We start from the raw sequence: 15,410 nt of genomic DNA, 5'->3' as shown, positions 1-15,410 counted from the left end.
TAGTTTTAGGTGAACTGTCCCTTTAGAGGATACAAATATTTAGACAATGGTTGATATGAACAATGTTTATATGATAAAAACTCTATTATTATTCTGTTCTGGTAGAATTAAACCAAATCCATCTCTAATGTAGAATCCAGCCTTGCAGCTCTTTTCTGAGTCTTGTCTGATCTTTGTTTGTTCATCAGCTTCCTGCTCAGAACCACAGACATTTCTCATCACATATTAAAACTCAGACTTTCTCCTTCAACGTGTGTGATCTGTTCCTGCCTTTATTACTGAGCTGTTATTACTTTAAGTCATTTATTGTTATCAGACAAGAGAATTCCTGCTGATTTTCACATCATGTCCTGCTGATTAAGACCAATTCTCATTTTCCAACTTTACAGTCTGAGCCATGAGGCTTCATGTGTTCATTTCTATAGAATTAATCACATGGTGAATGGTGTTTGTTGTTTGTTTCCATTGACAGTTTTATAACCACTCAGATACTGTTGTTAACATGTTTAGTCCATAAATAACTTTATAAAATGAGCTCCCAGTTTTTGGTTGGTTGAACCCAGACAGGTCTGATAAATATTAAACCAACAGGTGGTAAAACAAGTTTCCTTTTCCTGTGTCTCAGTGAATTAGTTCATACATTTCTCTACAAATATCTGATCTTTAGCTGCTTCATGCTCCACTATGTTCAACAGCTGCTCTCTGTCTGTGTCCAGCTGCTTCAGGCTCTTCATAACATAAGGTGTTGAAGTGAGGAGGCTCCATCTTTAGTTTCCCTGTTAGATCCAGTGATTATTTCCAGTCCGTGGTCGTGGGTTAGAGCTGCTCCTCAAACATTTGACTGTTTACTGTCACTGATTTACTTCCACTACTGGTCTGTGGAGACCAGCTTGTGCTCCCTCTGAATCTCCCTCTTTGTTCTCAGTTTCAATCTGCTCAGTGAAAAGTGTCAGAGAACAACCAACAAGGGCTCTGGTTCATTGAACACTTCCAGCTGCTCCTTCACGCACACTATGTGACGGATTGGATTGGAGATTATATTTGTCTCCACTACAGCTTTTAAATAGAAACATGTGCTCTTTATTAAAAACCTTATGTATTTCTACTGTCCTCAGTGTGTCATTACATTGTTCTACTCTTCTAACTGGATTTTCAGTATAAGACTTTGCTGGTGTTGTGATGCGGCTTCAGATCTTTGTGATCAGCTGCAGTCAATCACCACCAGCTGTCCGATAAAGGGCTGATGGTCCAGTTAAGCTGTCTGTCTTTTGTGTTTCTACAGTGAAAGACAGACATCTAACATCAGAACAACAGAAACAGAGAGAGTTGTATAAAACCATAAATGTAATGTGTCCATTTAAGTATAATCCAGGATTTAAGCATCAGTTCTCTGCAGACTGAGTCACTTTAGACAGCACCTCATACTCAAATCACATTTGCAGTGTTTGGATCCAAAAAAGCAGAAACAACATTCAGTTTGGTTCTAACTTGGTTCAAGGGTTGTTCAACAATCCTTGTTAAACAGAGGAGGTGGTATAAGGTATAATCTATCACCCACTTACAATGCAGCTCTTGCATCACTACCCAGGACGTGATGAACTGCACAGATTCAAGAAAACTTATAGGACCAGACTTTCCTAGATAAGAAACATCTAAAGAAATGAAACCAGCTGAAACTGTGACATTGTTGTGATGTTTAGTGGTCAGACTGTTTGTACAGAAGAATATTTTGCTAGTTCATCTAAAAACTTGAAAGTCAAAGAAGTGTGACATGGTGGATTATGATTATATTATTATGATTATATTTCCAGCTCACAAGCATCATTGTTCAATTCGGTTACTCACACGTTCAACAATCCACGTTTAAATTTTTATAAGAGAAAATGTTTTTATGCTTGTGAGAGTTAAACTGATTTTGTTATATTAAAATCCTAAGTCTAGTCATTTTAAATGTCTTATTTTAAACCATAACATTGTTTTGTCTCAACTGGAAAAAATAAAAAGTTATGTGAGGATGAGGTTCTTGGATGTTTTAAATACATTCAACACCATCCAACCAATCATCCTTAGAGAAGAACTGAAAAGGGATGGGGGTTGATGCTCCATTTGTTCCCTCCACTGTTACAGTTCCTCCCTCTGGTAAATCTGGTCAGTTTGTTTGTTGGTTTGTCCGTGAGGCACCAGTCTGTTTTTGTTAGTCAGTTTGAATTGATTGGTCTGTGTTCACGCAGTGTTTTTTGAGTTGATACTTTGTACTGTTGGTTTGTCCGTCTGTTAATGTTCTCCTGCCTTGTGCAGTGATTTTTGTTTGTTACTTTGTACGTTTAGTTTATCAGTTGGTTCTTGTCCGCGTTCTTGTCTGCGTAGGTTTTTAGTTGCTACTTTATGTCCGATTATGCTTTGTTGGTATTTGTCCACCGTGTGTTCGGGTCTCTTTTAGTTGATACTTTGTTGGTGTTTGTTAGCTCCTTGTGTCCCCTGCCCTTTTTGTTAATAAATATATAATTTTGTTCTTACTCATTCGTCCCCAGTCTGTTCGTAACATCCACAGTGTTTGGCTCCACAGGGAACTGTTTTGGCTCCATTCTTGTACAAACTGTACACAGAAGACTTCAAGTACAATTCTGAGTGTTGCCATATTCAGAAGTACTCTGATCATACTGCAGTTGTTGTATCAGGAATGGAAAGAATGAGGAGTACAGAGGACTGATAAAATCCTTCAGAGACTGGAGTCACAAAAACCACCTCCTACTGAACACCTCTAAAACCAAAGAGATGGTGAGGGATTTACAGAGACGTCTTTTCCTCCTAAGGCGACTTAGGTCATTAGACATCTGCAGGAAGATGCTACAAATGTTTTATCAAACTACAGTAGCAGTGTGCTGTTTAATGCTGCAGTCTGTTGGGAGGCAGCTTTAAACAGAAGGATAAACTGATGCTAAAAACTTCAGTGACTGAAATGAGGTTGGACTCAGAAAAAGATAGAGACCAATCTACAATACACCGACCATCTCAGCTCAGCTGGGATGTGGTGATATACTCCAGGTTTACTTCGTTTTAATAAAAGGAGGTCATCTCCTGTGTGGATTCTTCTCACAGCAATATCCTAAAGACAACAGTAGTTATTAAAAGAATTTGTCACAAAGTGGGAACATTTTCAGGAGCTACAAGACTTTGCTGCCAACTGCTCAGGTGCAAACTCTTTAATGTATGTAATTCAAAATTCAGCTGTAGAAAAGATTTCCTCCTTCTCCTTTAAACTTATTGAACTTTCAGACAGGTCAGTCTCTGTGTTGTCCAGGATTCACCTGCTCTAGTGACAAATCATCCTGATCTGAAACATTTCTTCAAACAATCATGTGACTCGGCCACTTTGACACAGAGTCGACCCATAACTAGTTTCATCCAGTTAGTTCAGACTTTGTTCAGAGTGAATGTCAGAAAAGGAAGGAAACTAAAGCTGAGGCAGGGTGGTGTTACTGTCAGAGTCTCTGAGTCAGTGTCTCCCAGTTGAGGGAAGAAGACACTGAATCTACTTCTGTTCTCACACAGACGCTGAAAGAAAAAGAGGAAATGATACTGTGTGTTTTAACTCCTGTTCTGTCGTCCCTGTTTGTCCTGGTTCTTGTTCTGAGCTCACAGTCAGTGTTACTGGTTTATCTCTCAGACTGACTGAAGTCCAGAAGATGAGTGTGTGTGTGGAGACAGAGGAGGACAGAGCAGAGTCTGCAGCATCCAGCTGTGTGTCTGTAAAGAGCGACTGGTCTAAAGAAGAACCTCTGACCTTCAATAACGCACCTGGACCCTCGGACACAAAGTGAGAGAACTGCTACTAACGTGTTCACCGCTCATTTCCACATTTCTTTGTCAACACTATGTGTTGTTGTTTATTAAAATTGCTACTAAAATGTGTTTGCTAACAAAAATCTAAAAACTAACAGAAAGATAAATTATAACTTTTAAAAATTATATGCAGCAGCAGCAGTTTTTGTATTTACAGCTAAATAAATACAAGTGAATAAAGAAAAACAGACAAACAAACAATAATCACTTCACTTATGAGGAAAACACGAAACCTCCTGATGCAGCAACAGGTAAAAATCCAGCTTGTTGTCTTCACTCGCTGCATAAACTTCACTACAGACTGATTAATTCAACACCAGTTGGTCAAAGGAGGTACGTCTAATGTTCTGAGCTCACAGTCGGTGTTACTGGTTTAACCCTCAGACAGACTGAAGTCCAGAAGATCAGTGTTTGTGTGGAGACAGAGGAGGAAACAGCAGAGTCTGCAGTATCCAGCTGTGTGTCTATGAAGAGTGACCACTCCAAAGATAGTAATCCATACTTCAGTAATGAACCTGGACCATTGAACACAAAGTAAGAGAGTTTCTATTGTAAACTAACCTGATGGCAGCTGATGGTGGTGTCTTGACTTTAGATTTTCTCCACCATGTTTAGTTTTTAAAGGTCAAAAACAAACTTGTGTCATGGAAACGTTCTCTGATTTAAAATGTTTTCCATTATTACTGTATTTCCACTTATTTTTACTCATGACCTTAAATACATCATATTGACTAAAACAAACTAAACAAAGACATTTGTATTTCCAATTATAAATGATGAATAGTCTGTATTTATATATTTCTTATCCACCATGTCAAAGGATTTTTGCTTCTCATTCGCTCACACAAACTCACACCGATGACGAAGCTGCCACACAGCTCACCTGACTCACTGGGGCCAACTTGAGGTTTAGTATCTTGCTCAAGGACACGTCACCATATGACAGGAGGAGCCAGGAATCAAACCCCTGATCTAATGATTGGTGGATGACTCCTACCTCTGCAGTAGCTGAACTTTTACTGTTCTCTGTGACTTTTTAATCTTCTTCACTCAGTTGGACTCATCTGGAGATTTCTCAACAAAATATATTTTTATTTCTAAACTAAATCTTTTTCACAGAGACACTTGTGGACACTGGTTCTGCAGACAGTGCATCACCTCATACTGGGACCAGTCTGGTTCATCAGGAGACTCCTCCTGTCCCCAGTGTGGAAAAAGATCCAGAACCAGACCTGGACTGCAGAGAGTCAGTCAGACCAACACTGAACAAAGTAAGACTGAACATCTGTCTGCTGATGTCAACATTTCTGACATGACAGAGATTTGTTAAGTTACTAAGCACTGACATATAAAATGATTACAAATAATGACAATGGCTGGATAGTATAGAGGTAATATCGCCGCCCTCCATGCGCAAGACTGGGGTCTCTGCTGTGGTCTACCTGCAGCAGGGGTCCTTAGGCTCCTTATGCTTACCCTGTCTTTGCCTTATACCTCACTTGTAAGTCGCTTTGGATAAAAGCGTCTGTTAAATATCTGTCGATTAAATATAAATAACACTGAATGAATGTTTTGTTATATTTAGTGTTCATTGAATCAAAAAGTATCAAAAAATGTTGTTTTAATGTCGCTAATTAAAATATTCACCTCATTCTCACTGAATATTTAGTCTCTCATTGTTTCCTCTTCTTTCAGCCGATGTTGGTCTACAGGAGGTTTTAGATGAACATAAGATCAGTCTGAGGAGGAGATGTGAATGTGTGACTGAAGAAAGTGAAGAAACAGGAAGTGGAACCCTCCTCAACAGGATCTACACTGAGCTCTACATCACAGAGGGACAGAGTGAAGAGGTTAATACCCAACATGAGGTGAGACAGCTGGAGACAGTTTCCAAGATGAAAACCCTCCATGACACTGCAATCAAGGTCCACGACATCTTTAAAACCTTACCTGACCAACAGACAAACATCAGAGTTGTTCTGACGAACGGTGTCGCTGGTGTTGGAAAAACCTTCTCAGTGCAGAAGTTCACTCTGGACTGGGCAGAGGACTTGGAAAACCAAGATGTCAGTCTGCTGGTTCTGCTTTCATTCAGGGAGCTGAACCTGATCAAAGATGAGCAGTACAGTCTTCTCACCCTGCTCCATGTTTTTCATCCAACATTACAGAAGGTCACAGCAGAGGAGCTGGCTGTCTGTAAACCTTTGTTCATCTTTGACGGCCTGGATGAAAGCAGACTTTCACTGGATTTCAACAACAGGGAGGTTGTGTCTGATGTCACACAGGAGTCATCAGTCAACGTGCTGCTGACAAACCTCATCAAGGGGAATCTGCTTCCCTCAGCTCTGGTCTGGATAACTTCCCGACCTGCAGCAGCCAATCAGATCCCTCCTACATGTGTTGACAGGGTAACAGAAGTACGAGGCGTCACTGACGTCCAGAAGGAGGAGTACTTCAGGAGGAGATTCAGTGATGAAGAGCTGTCCAGCAGAATCATCTCACACATCAAGACATCCAGGAGCCTCCACATCATGTGTCACATCCCAGTCTTCTGCTGGATCACTGCTACAGTTCTGGAGCACATGTTGACTACAGAGCAGAGAGGAGAGCTGCCCAAGACCCTGACTGACCTGTACTCACACTTCCTGCTGGTTCAGACAAGGAGGAAGAAGAAGTACGATGAGGGACATGAGACGAGTCCACAGGAGCTGACAGAGACTGACAGAGAAGTTCTTGTGAAGCTGGGGAGGCTGGCGTTTGAACATCTGGAGAAAGGAAACATCATGTTCTACCAAGAAGACCTGGAGCAGTGTGGTCTTGATGTCACAGAGGCCTTGGTGTACTCAGGAGTTTGTACAGAGATCTTCAAAAGAGAGAGAGTGTGATCTTCCAGAAAACAGTCTACTGCTTTGTTCATCTGAGCATTCAGGAGTTTCTGGCTGCAGTCTACATGTTCCACTGTTACACCAACAGGAAGACAGAGGTACTGGAGGAGTTCTTGGGAAAAGACCATATTGATTCCAACTTGGATGACCTCCTGAGGGCAGTCATTGAGAAGTCTTTTAAAAGTAAAACTGGTCACCTGGACCTGTTTGTTCGTTTCCTTCATGGCCTCTCTCTGGAGTCCAACCAGAGACTCTTAGGAGGTCTGCTGGGTCAGACAGAGAACGGTCCAGAAGTCATCCAGAGAGTCATCAACAACCTAAAGGAGATAAACAGTTATAACATCTCTCCTGACAGAAGCATCAACATCTTCCACTGTCTGATGGAGATGAACGACCACTCAGTTCATCAGGAGATCCAAGAGTTCCTGAAGTCAGAGAACAGATCAGAGGAGGAACTCTCTGAGATCCACTGCTCAGCTCTGGCCTACATGCTGCAGATGTCAGAGGAGGTTCTAGATGAGTTGGACCTGAAGAAGTTCAACACATCAACAGAAGGACGACTGAGACTGATTCCAGCTGTGAGGAACTGCAGAAAGGCTCGGTGAGTCCAGATGTGATCATTATTTCTTCTACTGTTAACCAGGAATTTAACAGTGTAGTTTCTAGATATCACTTGTTTCATGACCACTACATGCAACATTAAAGAGAGTTCAGTCTGTGTCCTTTAGATTAAATCATTAAATTCTGTCTTTGGTTGATGGAGGTTTAACAACAAATTCATCAGAAACAACTTCTGGTCTTAAGTTTCTGTTGAAACAGTCAACATGTGATCACAACTGACAACAGTTGCTTTGGAAACAACTGCAACATGTTTCTATATATGTTCTTAATTTTTTTATATTCAGACTGACTTTAATCTAATATCTGTCATCTGGTAGAACTAACTCAAAACTGAAAATTGTTTTTATACATTTATTGCTTTTATCATATTTTTTTCTCATCAGTTTACAGCATCTCTGGTTTCACCACCGTTTTGAACACTTTTCCTTTCATTCTCGTTGATACTCGTTTATCACTCAACACACCTGACACTTTCCTCCACCTGTTCCATTCTGCTTCCACACACCTCTTCAGCTCTTTTCCACACTCTCTGTTGCCCTGAACCGTTGATCCTAAATATTTAAAGTCCTTCACCTTCTTTACCTCTGCTTCCTGTAACCTCACTGTTCCACTTGGTTCCCTCTGATTCACACACGTTTTCTGTCTTGCTGTAACTAACCTTCATTCCTCTGCTTTCCAGGGCACCTCCTCTTTTCATCATCTTCAATGCCCTCACTTCACTCTTGCTAATCTTTGCTACTAAGTGGTTACGTCTGCGTGAGCGACTGTTTCCCTCTTGAGTTTTTACCAGTTTTTCTGACAGTTGCTGTTTTTCTGCTGCACCCTGTTCACCTGTGTCCTGGAACTTTACTCTCCCTCTTCCAGTCGTCGTCCTGCCTGAACCAGTCTTTGTGTTCACACTCTTTGTCTCTGTCCCTGTCTTTATTCACCTGCTCTATTCACCAGTCTGCGTGTCTGAATCCTTTAGGTTAGATGGTTAGATCCATCCAGTCACCTGAACTCACCTGCAGCACTCCAGCTCTTCCCCCCTCACAGACTGCTGAATGGCCTTCTGTCTACTTACTTCTGTGGTGTCTTAGTTTTAGTCTCTTCGGCCAATTCATTTAAAATCAAACACGTTTCCTCTGGGCACTGTTTAAATACACTCTTGGGCTGCTCTGTGCTTCTCCCGTGGCATAGTTCAACTTGTCTTTTTTGCTTCACGTTGTCTAATCTGCTACCTGCTGTATTTTCTGCTATATAATGACATTCAGCTGCATGTCACTATGCTGACACCACTGCCTCCTCTTATCTATCCTACAGCTGCTTGCTTGATGTAGTGAATGATTTGATAATTGACCATCAAATAGACTTATTCTGTCTTACTGAAACCTGGCTGCAGCAGGATGAATATGTTCGTCTCAATGAGTCGACCCCCTAAAGTCATATTAATTATCATGTTCCTAGAAACACAGGTCGGGTGGAGGAGTAGCAGCAATCTTCCACTCAAGTTTGTTATCAACCCCAGACCTAAACATAGTTTTAATTCATTTGAGAGCCTCACTCTTAGCCTCTCTGATCCTAACTGGAAAAATCAAAAACCAGTCCTGTTTGTTATTGTGTACCATCCTCCTGTCCCTTACTCTGAGTTTTTAACTGAATTCTCAGAGTTTCTATCTGATTTAGTTGCAGAATAGACACTCTTCCGACCTCTCCTTCAACGCTCTCTCTGTACACTACGTAATAGGATCTAGAGAACATATTCATGTGAATTAGAGCACACCCTTCAACGCTTCTTCTTCTTCTTCTCTTTCGGCTTTTCCCATCAGGGGTCGCCACAGCGAATCATCCTTCTCCACCTAAATCTATCATGAACATCTTCTACCCTAACACTAGCCAACCTCATGTCCTCTGTTAAGACATCCATATATCTCCTCTTTGGTCGTCCTCTTGCCCTCCTGCCTGGCAGCTCCATCTCCAACATCCTTCTACCAATATACTCACTATCCCTCCTCTGAACATGTCCGAACCATCTCAGTCTGGCCTCTCTGACTTTGTTGCTAACACAGGCAACGTGAGCCGTCCCTCTGATGTACTCGTTCCTTATTCTGTCTAACCTGGTCACTCCTAAGGAGAACCTCAACATCTTCATCTCTGCTACCTCCATCTCAGCCTCTTGTCTCTTTCTCACTGCTACCGTCTCTAACCCATAGAGCAGAGCTGGTCTCACCACTGTCTTGTACACCTTTCCTTTGAGTCTTGCTGACACTCTTCTGTCACACAACACTCCTGATACTTTCCTCCACCCGCTCCAACCTGCCTGCACTCGCCTCTTCACCTCTTTTCCACACTCCCCATCACACTGAACTGTTGACACCAAGTACTTAAACTCCTGCACCTTCTTCACCTCAGCCCCCTGTAACCTAACGTTTCTACCTTGATCCCTCTCGTTCAGACACATGTATTCTGTCTTACTACGACTGACCTTCATGCCTCTTCTTTCCAGAGCAAACCTCCATCTCTCCAGCTGTTCCTCTACCTGCTCTCTACTCTCACTGCAAATCACAATGTCATCCGCAAACATCATTGTCCAGGGAGATTCCTGTCTGACCTCATCTGTCAGCCTGTCCATCAACATAGCAGACAAGAAGGGACTCAAAGCTGATCCTTGGTGTAGTCCCACCTCCACCTTGAACTCCTCTGTCTGACCTACAGCACATCTCACCACCGTCATATTTCTCTCATACATGTCCTGAACTAGTCTGACGTACTTCTCTGCCACTCCCGACAACCTCATACAGTACCACAGCTCCTCCCTCAGCACCCTGTCATACGCCTTCTCTAAATCTACAAAGACACAATGCAGCTCCTTCTGACCATCTCTGTACTTTTCCATCAACATTCTCAAAGCAAAAATGGCATCAGTGGTGCTCTTACGGGGCATGAAACCATACTGCTGCTCACAAATCTCCACCTTCTTCCTAAGCCTGGCTTCCACTACTCTTTCCCACAGCTTCATTGTGTGGCTCATCAACTTTATTCCTCTGTAGATGCTGCAGTTCTGCGTGTCACCCTTGTTCTTAAAGATCGGAACCAGAACACTTCTCCTCCATTCCTCAGGCATCTTCTCACTCTCTAGAATCCTATTGAACAAACTGGTTAGAAACTCCACTGCTGTCTCTCCTAAGCACTTCCACACCTCCACAGGTACGTCATCAGGACCAACAGCCTTTCCACTCTTCATCCTTTTCAAAGCCTTCCTAACCTCATCCTTTCCAATCTCTGCTATTTCCTGCTCCACAACATCCACATCTTCCTCCCTTCTTTCCCTGTCATTTTCCTCGTTCATCAGCTCCTCAAAATACTCCTTCCATCTTTTCTGCACACACTCCTGGGTTGTTAGCACCTTTCCATCTCTGTCCTTAATCACCCTTACCTGTTGCATATCCTTCCCATCTCTATCTCTCTGTCTGGCTAGCCTGTACAAGTCCTTCTCTCCTTCCTTTGTGTCTAACCTGTCATACAGAAAGCGTAAGCTTTCTGTTTGGCCTTTGCCACCTCCCTCTTCACTCTACGCTGCGCTTCCTTGTACTCCTGTCTACTTTCCTCAGTCCTTTCTACATCCCACTTCCTTCTAGCCAACCTCTTCCTCTGGACGCAGTCCTGTACTTCCTCATTCCACCACCAAGTGTCTCTACCTTCTTTCCTCTTTCCAGATGACACACCTAGCACCTTCCTACCTGTTTCCCTGATAACCTCTGCTGTAGTTTCCCAGTCATCTGGAAGCTCATCCTGACCACCCAGAACCTGTCTCAACTTCTGCCTGAATTCCTCACAAGTTTCTTCATTCTTTAGCTTCCACCACTTGGTCTTCTTTTCTGTCTTCCCTCTCTTCTTCTTCCTGACCTCCAGAGTCATCTTACACACCACCATGCGGTGCTGTCTGGCTACACTCTCTCCTACCACCACTTTGCAGTCACTAACCTCTCTCAAATGACCTCGTCTACATAGGATGTAGTCCACCTGCGTACTCCTACCTCCACTCTTGTATGTCACTCTATGTTCCTCTCGCTTCTGGAAGTAGGTGTTGACTACAGCCATTTCCATCCTCTTAGCAAAGTCCACCACCATCTGTCCTTCCAGATTCCTTTCTTTCACACCAAACCTGCCCATCACCTCCTCATCACCTCTGTTGCCCTCACCAACATGCCCATTGAAGTCTGCTCCAACAACAACTCTCTCTCCTCTGGGGATACTCTCTATGACCTCATCAAACTCACTCCAGAATCTCTCCTTCTCTTCTAACTCACAGCCAACCTGTGGCGCATACCCACTGACTACATTCACCATCACCCCTTCAATTTCTAGCTTTATGCTCATCACCCTCTTTTCACCTCTAGGACATTGTTCACAAACTCCCCCTTCAGGATCACTCCTACCCCGTTTCTCTTCCTATCAACACCATGGTAGAACAGTTTGTATCCTCCTCCAATACTACGTGCCTTGCTGCCCTTCCACCTTGTCTCCTGCACACACAGTACATCTACCTTCCTTCTCTCCAGAAGGAAGGTAGCTCTCTGCCAGCTCTCTGCCTTTCCCTGTCATTGTGCCAACGTTAAGAGTCCCTATTCTCAAACCTATGCTCCTGCCTTTTCCCTTCTCTCTCTGTCCACAAACTCTTCTGCCTCCCCTCTTTCTTCGACCAACAGTAGTCAAATTTCCACCGGCACCCTGTAGGTTAACAGCATCAGTGGCGGTCGTTGTTAACCCGGGCCTCGACCGATCCGATATGAAAATGTCATTGATGATTCGCATGGTTATTTTGGCAATTTTTACGCCGGATGCCCTACCTAACGCAACCCTCTCTATTTATCCGGGCTTGGGACCGGCACAGAAGTAACTGGCTTGCAACCCCTGTGGCTAGATTACACCCTTCAACGCTTCAACGATAATAATTCATAATAGAAACACCTCCATGCTCCAGCTCCTACATCACTTGATCACTACAAAATTAGTTTGGTAGTGATGCAAGTAATGTTTATCAACTGGTCACAGCATTTAAAACAACATGTCATTCCAGACTTCATTCCAGCTTTTGCTACAACCTCAGCTGTTCAGCTGCTTGCACTTACAGAGACCTCGATTACTCAACAAAACACGGCCACGCTCTCCACCGGCTTTGCTTTTTCACACACTCCTCGTCCTTCACGTTTGGGGGGCGGGACTGGTCTCCTCTTAGCCCAAACCTGGAAGTTTTTTACGATGGCACCCTTTAGTAATCTGTCTTCATTAGAATATCATGCCGTTAGGATTACAGCACCGATCACAGCCCACATCATTGTGATCTACCGACCGCTGGGCCAGCTGGGGGACTTTTGTGACGAGCTGGATATGCTATTGTCTCAATTACCTGAAGATGGCACTCCTCTCATCGTCTTAGGAGATCTCAACATCCACCTCAACAAACCACAGGCAACTGACGTGCTTGCTCTTCTGAACGTGTTTGACCTGAGACTAGTCTCCACTCCTCCAACTCACAAAGCTGGCAACAACCTGGACCTCGTTCTGATCCGAAACTGCACTGTGGACGACATCTCTGTCACTTCTCTGCATTTGTCGGATCACTTCTTCATTCAGCTCACAGTCTTCATCTCTAGACCATCTCATTCTTACACTGCATTGGAAACATTCCGCCGCAACCTCAGATCTCTCAACCCGGAGCAGCTTTCTTCCCTGGTTTCTGCAGCGCTGCCCTCATCGCAGGTTTTATCCACCTATGACATTGACGCAGCCACGGACAGGCTCTGCGATACTCTTTCATTCTGCCTGGATAGTCTCTGCCCGACATCTACCAGACCTGCTCGTCCTTCAGCTTCCAACTCGTGGCTCACTGACCAGATCTGTGAACAACGCACGGTGCTCAGTAGTGCTGAGAGGAAGTGGCACAAATCCAAGTCTCAACCTGCTCTAACTGATTATCAGGATTTGCTTCAATCTTTCTCTCACAGTGTCACCAGGGCGAAGACTGAATATTATCAGGACAAGCTCAGCAACAACACAGACACCAGAAAGCTGTTCTCAACTTTCAAGTCTCTACTCTATCCACCCCCACCACCCACCTGTCTCACAGGTGACGACTTTGCCTCCTTTTTTACCAACAAGGTGGCAGCCATCAGCTCCCAGTTCACTCCTGCTGACAATGACATTCTGCTTACTAAACCTGACGATGCATCTCACTTCACATTTTCAACACTGTCAGAGGACGATGTATCCACCCTCCTCTTCTCGAATCGCCCGACCACCTGCTCTCTGGATCCGATCCCCTCTACTCTTCTTCAAGCTATCGCACCAACACTAATACCAGCCATTACACAGATGATCAACACCTCTTTCACAACAGGCACCTTTACCACCTCGTTCAAGCAGGCCCAGATTACTCCACTGTTGAAGAAGCCTTCTCTGGATCCCTCCCTTGTGGAGAATGTAGTAGAAAATTTTCCTCTTCCTCTATATATTGACTTCAAGGAAGGACTCAGTGTGATGAACCATCTCAGTTTAATGTGTACATGCCGGCATGGAGAAAACACCACAATCATGTAAATGTCTTGTGCTCTACCTCTCTCTAACCCTCATACTTATACTTCTCAGTTTATCAGTTTAATTCAATTCATTTAGGAGATGAAATCAATAAATGTTGTAATGTATTTTTTTTTTATCTTTGTTTATCCTTTAATCAGATTGGATTCCTGCAGTTTGTCTCAGATCAGCTGTGATTCTCTTTTGTCAACTCTGAAGTCCAACCCCTCCCATCTGACAGAACTGGACCTGAGGAACAACAAGCTGCAGGATTCAGGGGTGAAGCTGCTGTGTGGTTTTCTGGAGAGTCCACAATGTAGACTGGAGACTCTGAGGTCAGACACCATTTTTAGTTCTTTACTGAGATTAATGAATAAACAGACCTTTGTTGTGTTTCCTTATCTGAGTCAAGGCTCTAGTACAGAATATGTAATTATTGTACAGACTGTAAAGCTTCTATGGAAATAACATTTGGTGTGAGTAGGAGTAGGTACAGTCCCAGTAGTCTGGCACAGGTACTGAGTCGTCCCCCATCTGACATCAGTCCTGTCTACATCCCTTGTAGCTTCCTCTGATAGCCACTGGGGTCCGATTCTTCTGAAGGTTCTTGGCTTTTCTCTTTACATTGTACTGTCCCAGACAATTGATGAGAGCATTTAACTAACAGAATCTTACTGTACCTATATTAATATGTAATCACATATCACCAATATGTTACTAGATCATTTGTTTAGAAGCCATTCACATACAGACCACAGGCTCACTCCACTGTAAATAAAACCAACCCTTTGCTCAGCGTTGACTCGTTGTTTTACAGATTTCTACCCTCCTGAAGTTGGATTTTACCAACAGATACATTCTCTGCTCTAATATCTAGTTACCTTTAGCACAGCTTCTTCATAGAATTACAAACCACATCAGTCTGTCACTAAACTTGTTTCCTCTGCTGTGGAAAGTTCTGATCCTCCTTCCTTCTCAGCTGCTTTTCATTCAGGACTGGTCCTGATCTGGGTTGCTGAACTAGGAGGACTTCTTTCAGGCCTTCTTGCCTCTTAGCCTCCATTTCACTGCATATCAGGGTCCAGGGAAACACAGAGACAGAATTGTATTGTAAATAATTCATACTATATTAATTCTTTTCTGTTCATACTGAATAGATTCTTTCCTAAAGCCTTTATAATGAAAGTGATGGTGGCCAAAATCTAGTCTGTGTTCTGTTTGAGTCTATCTGAGTTTATCAGTTTAATTCAACTCAAGTTTATTTAGAAGATGACATCAATAAATGTTTTGTATTCTTTTATCTTTGTTTTATTCTTTATTCAGATTGGATTCCTGCAGTTTGTCAGAGATCAGCTGTGATTCTCTAGTCTCTGCTCTGAAGTCCAACCCCTCCCATCTGACAGAACTGGACCTGAGGAACAACAAGCTGCAGGATTCAGATGTTAAGCTGCTGTCTGATCTTGTGGAGAGTCCCCATTGTAGACTGGAAACCTTGAGGTCAGTAGA

The 15,410-nt window shown here is 43.1% G+C and overlaps 1 protein-coding gene across 2 annotated transcripts in view; it reads left to right on the top strand.

Annotated features, from left to right (window-relative positions):
• Positions 1 to 3,546: 3,546 nt before the first annotated feature.
• Positions 3,547 to 15,410, top strand: part of LOC113163508 (NACHT, LRR and PYD domains-containing protein 12-like) — a 95,266-nt gene continuing 83,402 nt past the window's right edge. The window contains exons 1-3 of one of the 2 annotated variants that reach the window (XM_026362231.2): positions 3,547 to 3,817; positions 4,228 to 4,377; positions 4,963 to 5,114. In XM_026362231.2, coding sequence (XP_026218016.1) covers positions 3,687 to 3,817; positions 4,228 to 4,377; positions 4,963 to 5,114 — 433 coding nt within the window. In that variant the 5' untranslated portion in view covers positions 3,547 to 3,686. The remainder of the gene's footprint in view (positions 3,818 to 4,227; positions 4,378 to 4,962; positions 5,115 to 15,410) is intronic. The other variant, XM_026362235.2, reaches the window with a different exon arrangement.

This window comes from Anabas testudineus, chromosome 2, assembly GCF_900324465.2.
Source record: "Anabas testudineus chromosome 2, fAnaTes1.2, whole genome shotgun sequence".
Taxonomy (NCBI): Eukaryota; Metazoa; Chordata; class Actinopteri; order Anabantiformes; family Anabantidae; genus Anabas; species Anabas testudineus.
The sequence above is the reverse complement of the archived record's forward strand: the minus strand, read 5'-3'. Positions and strand labels throughout refer to the sequence as shown.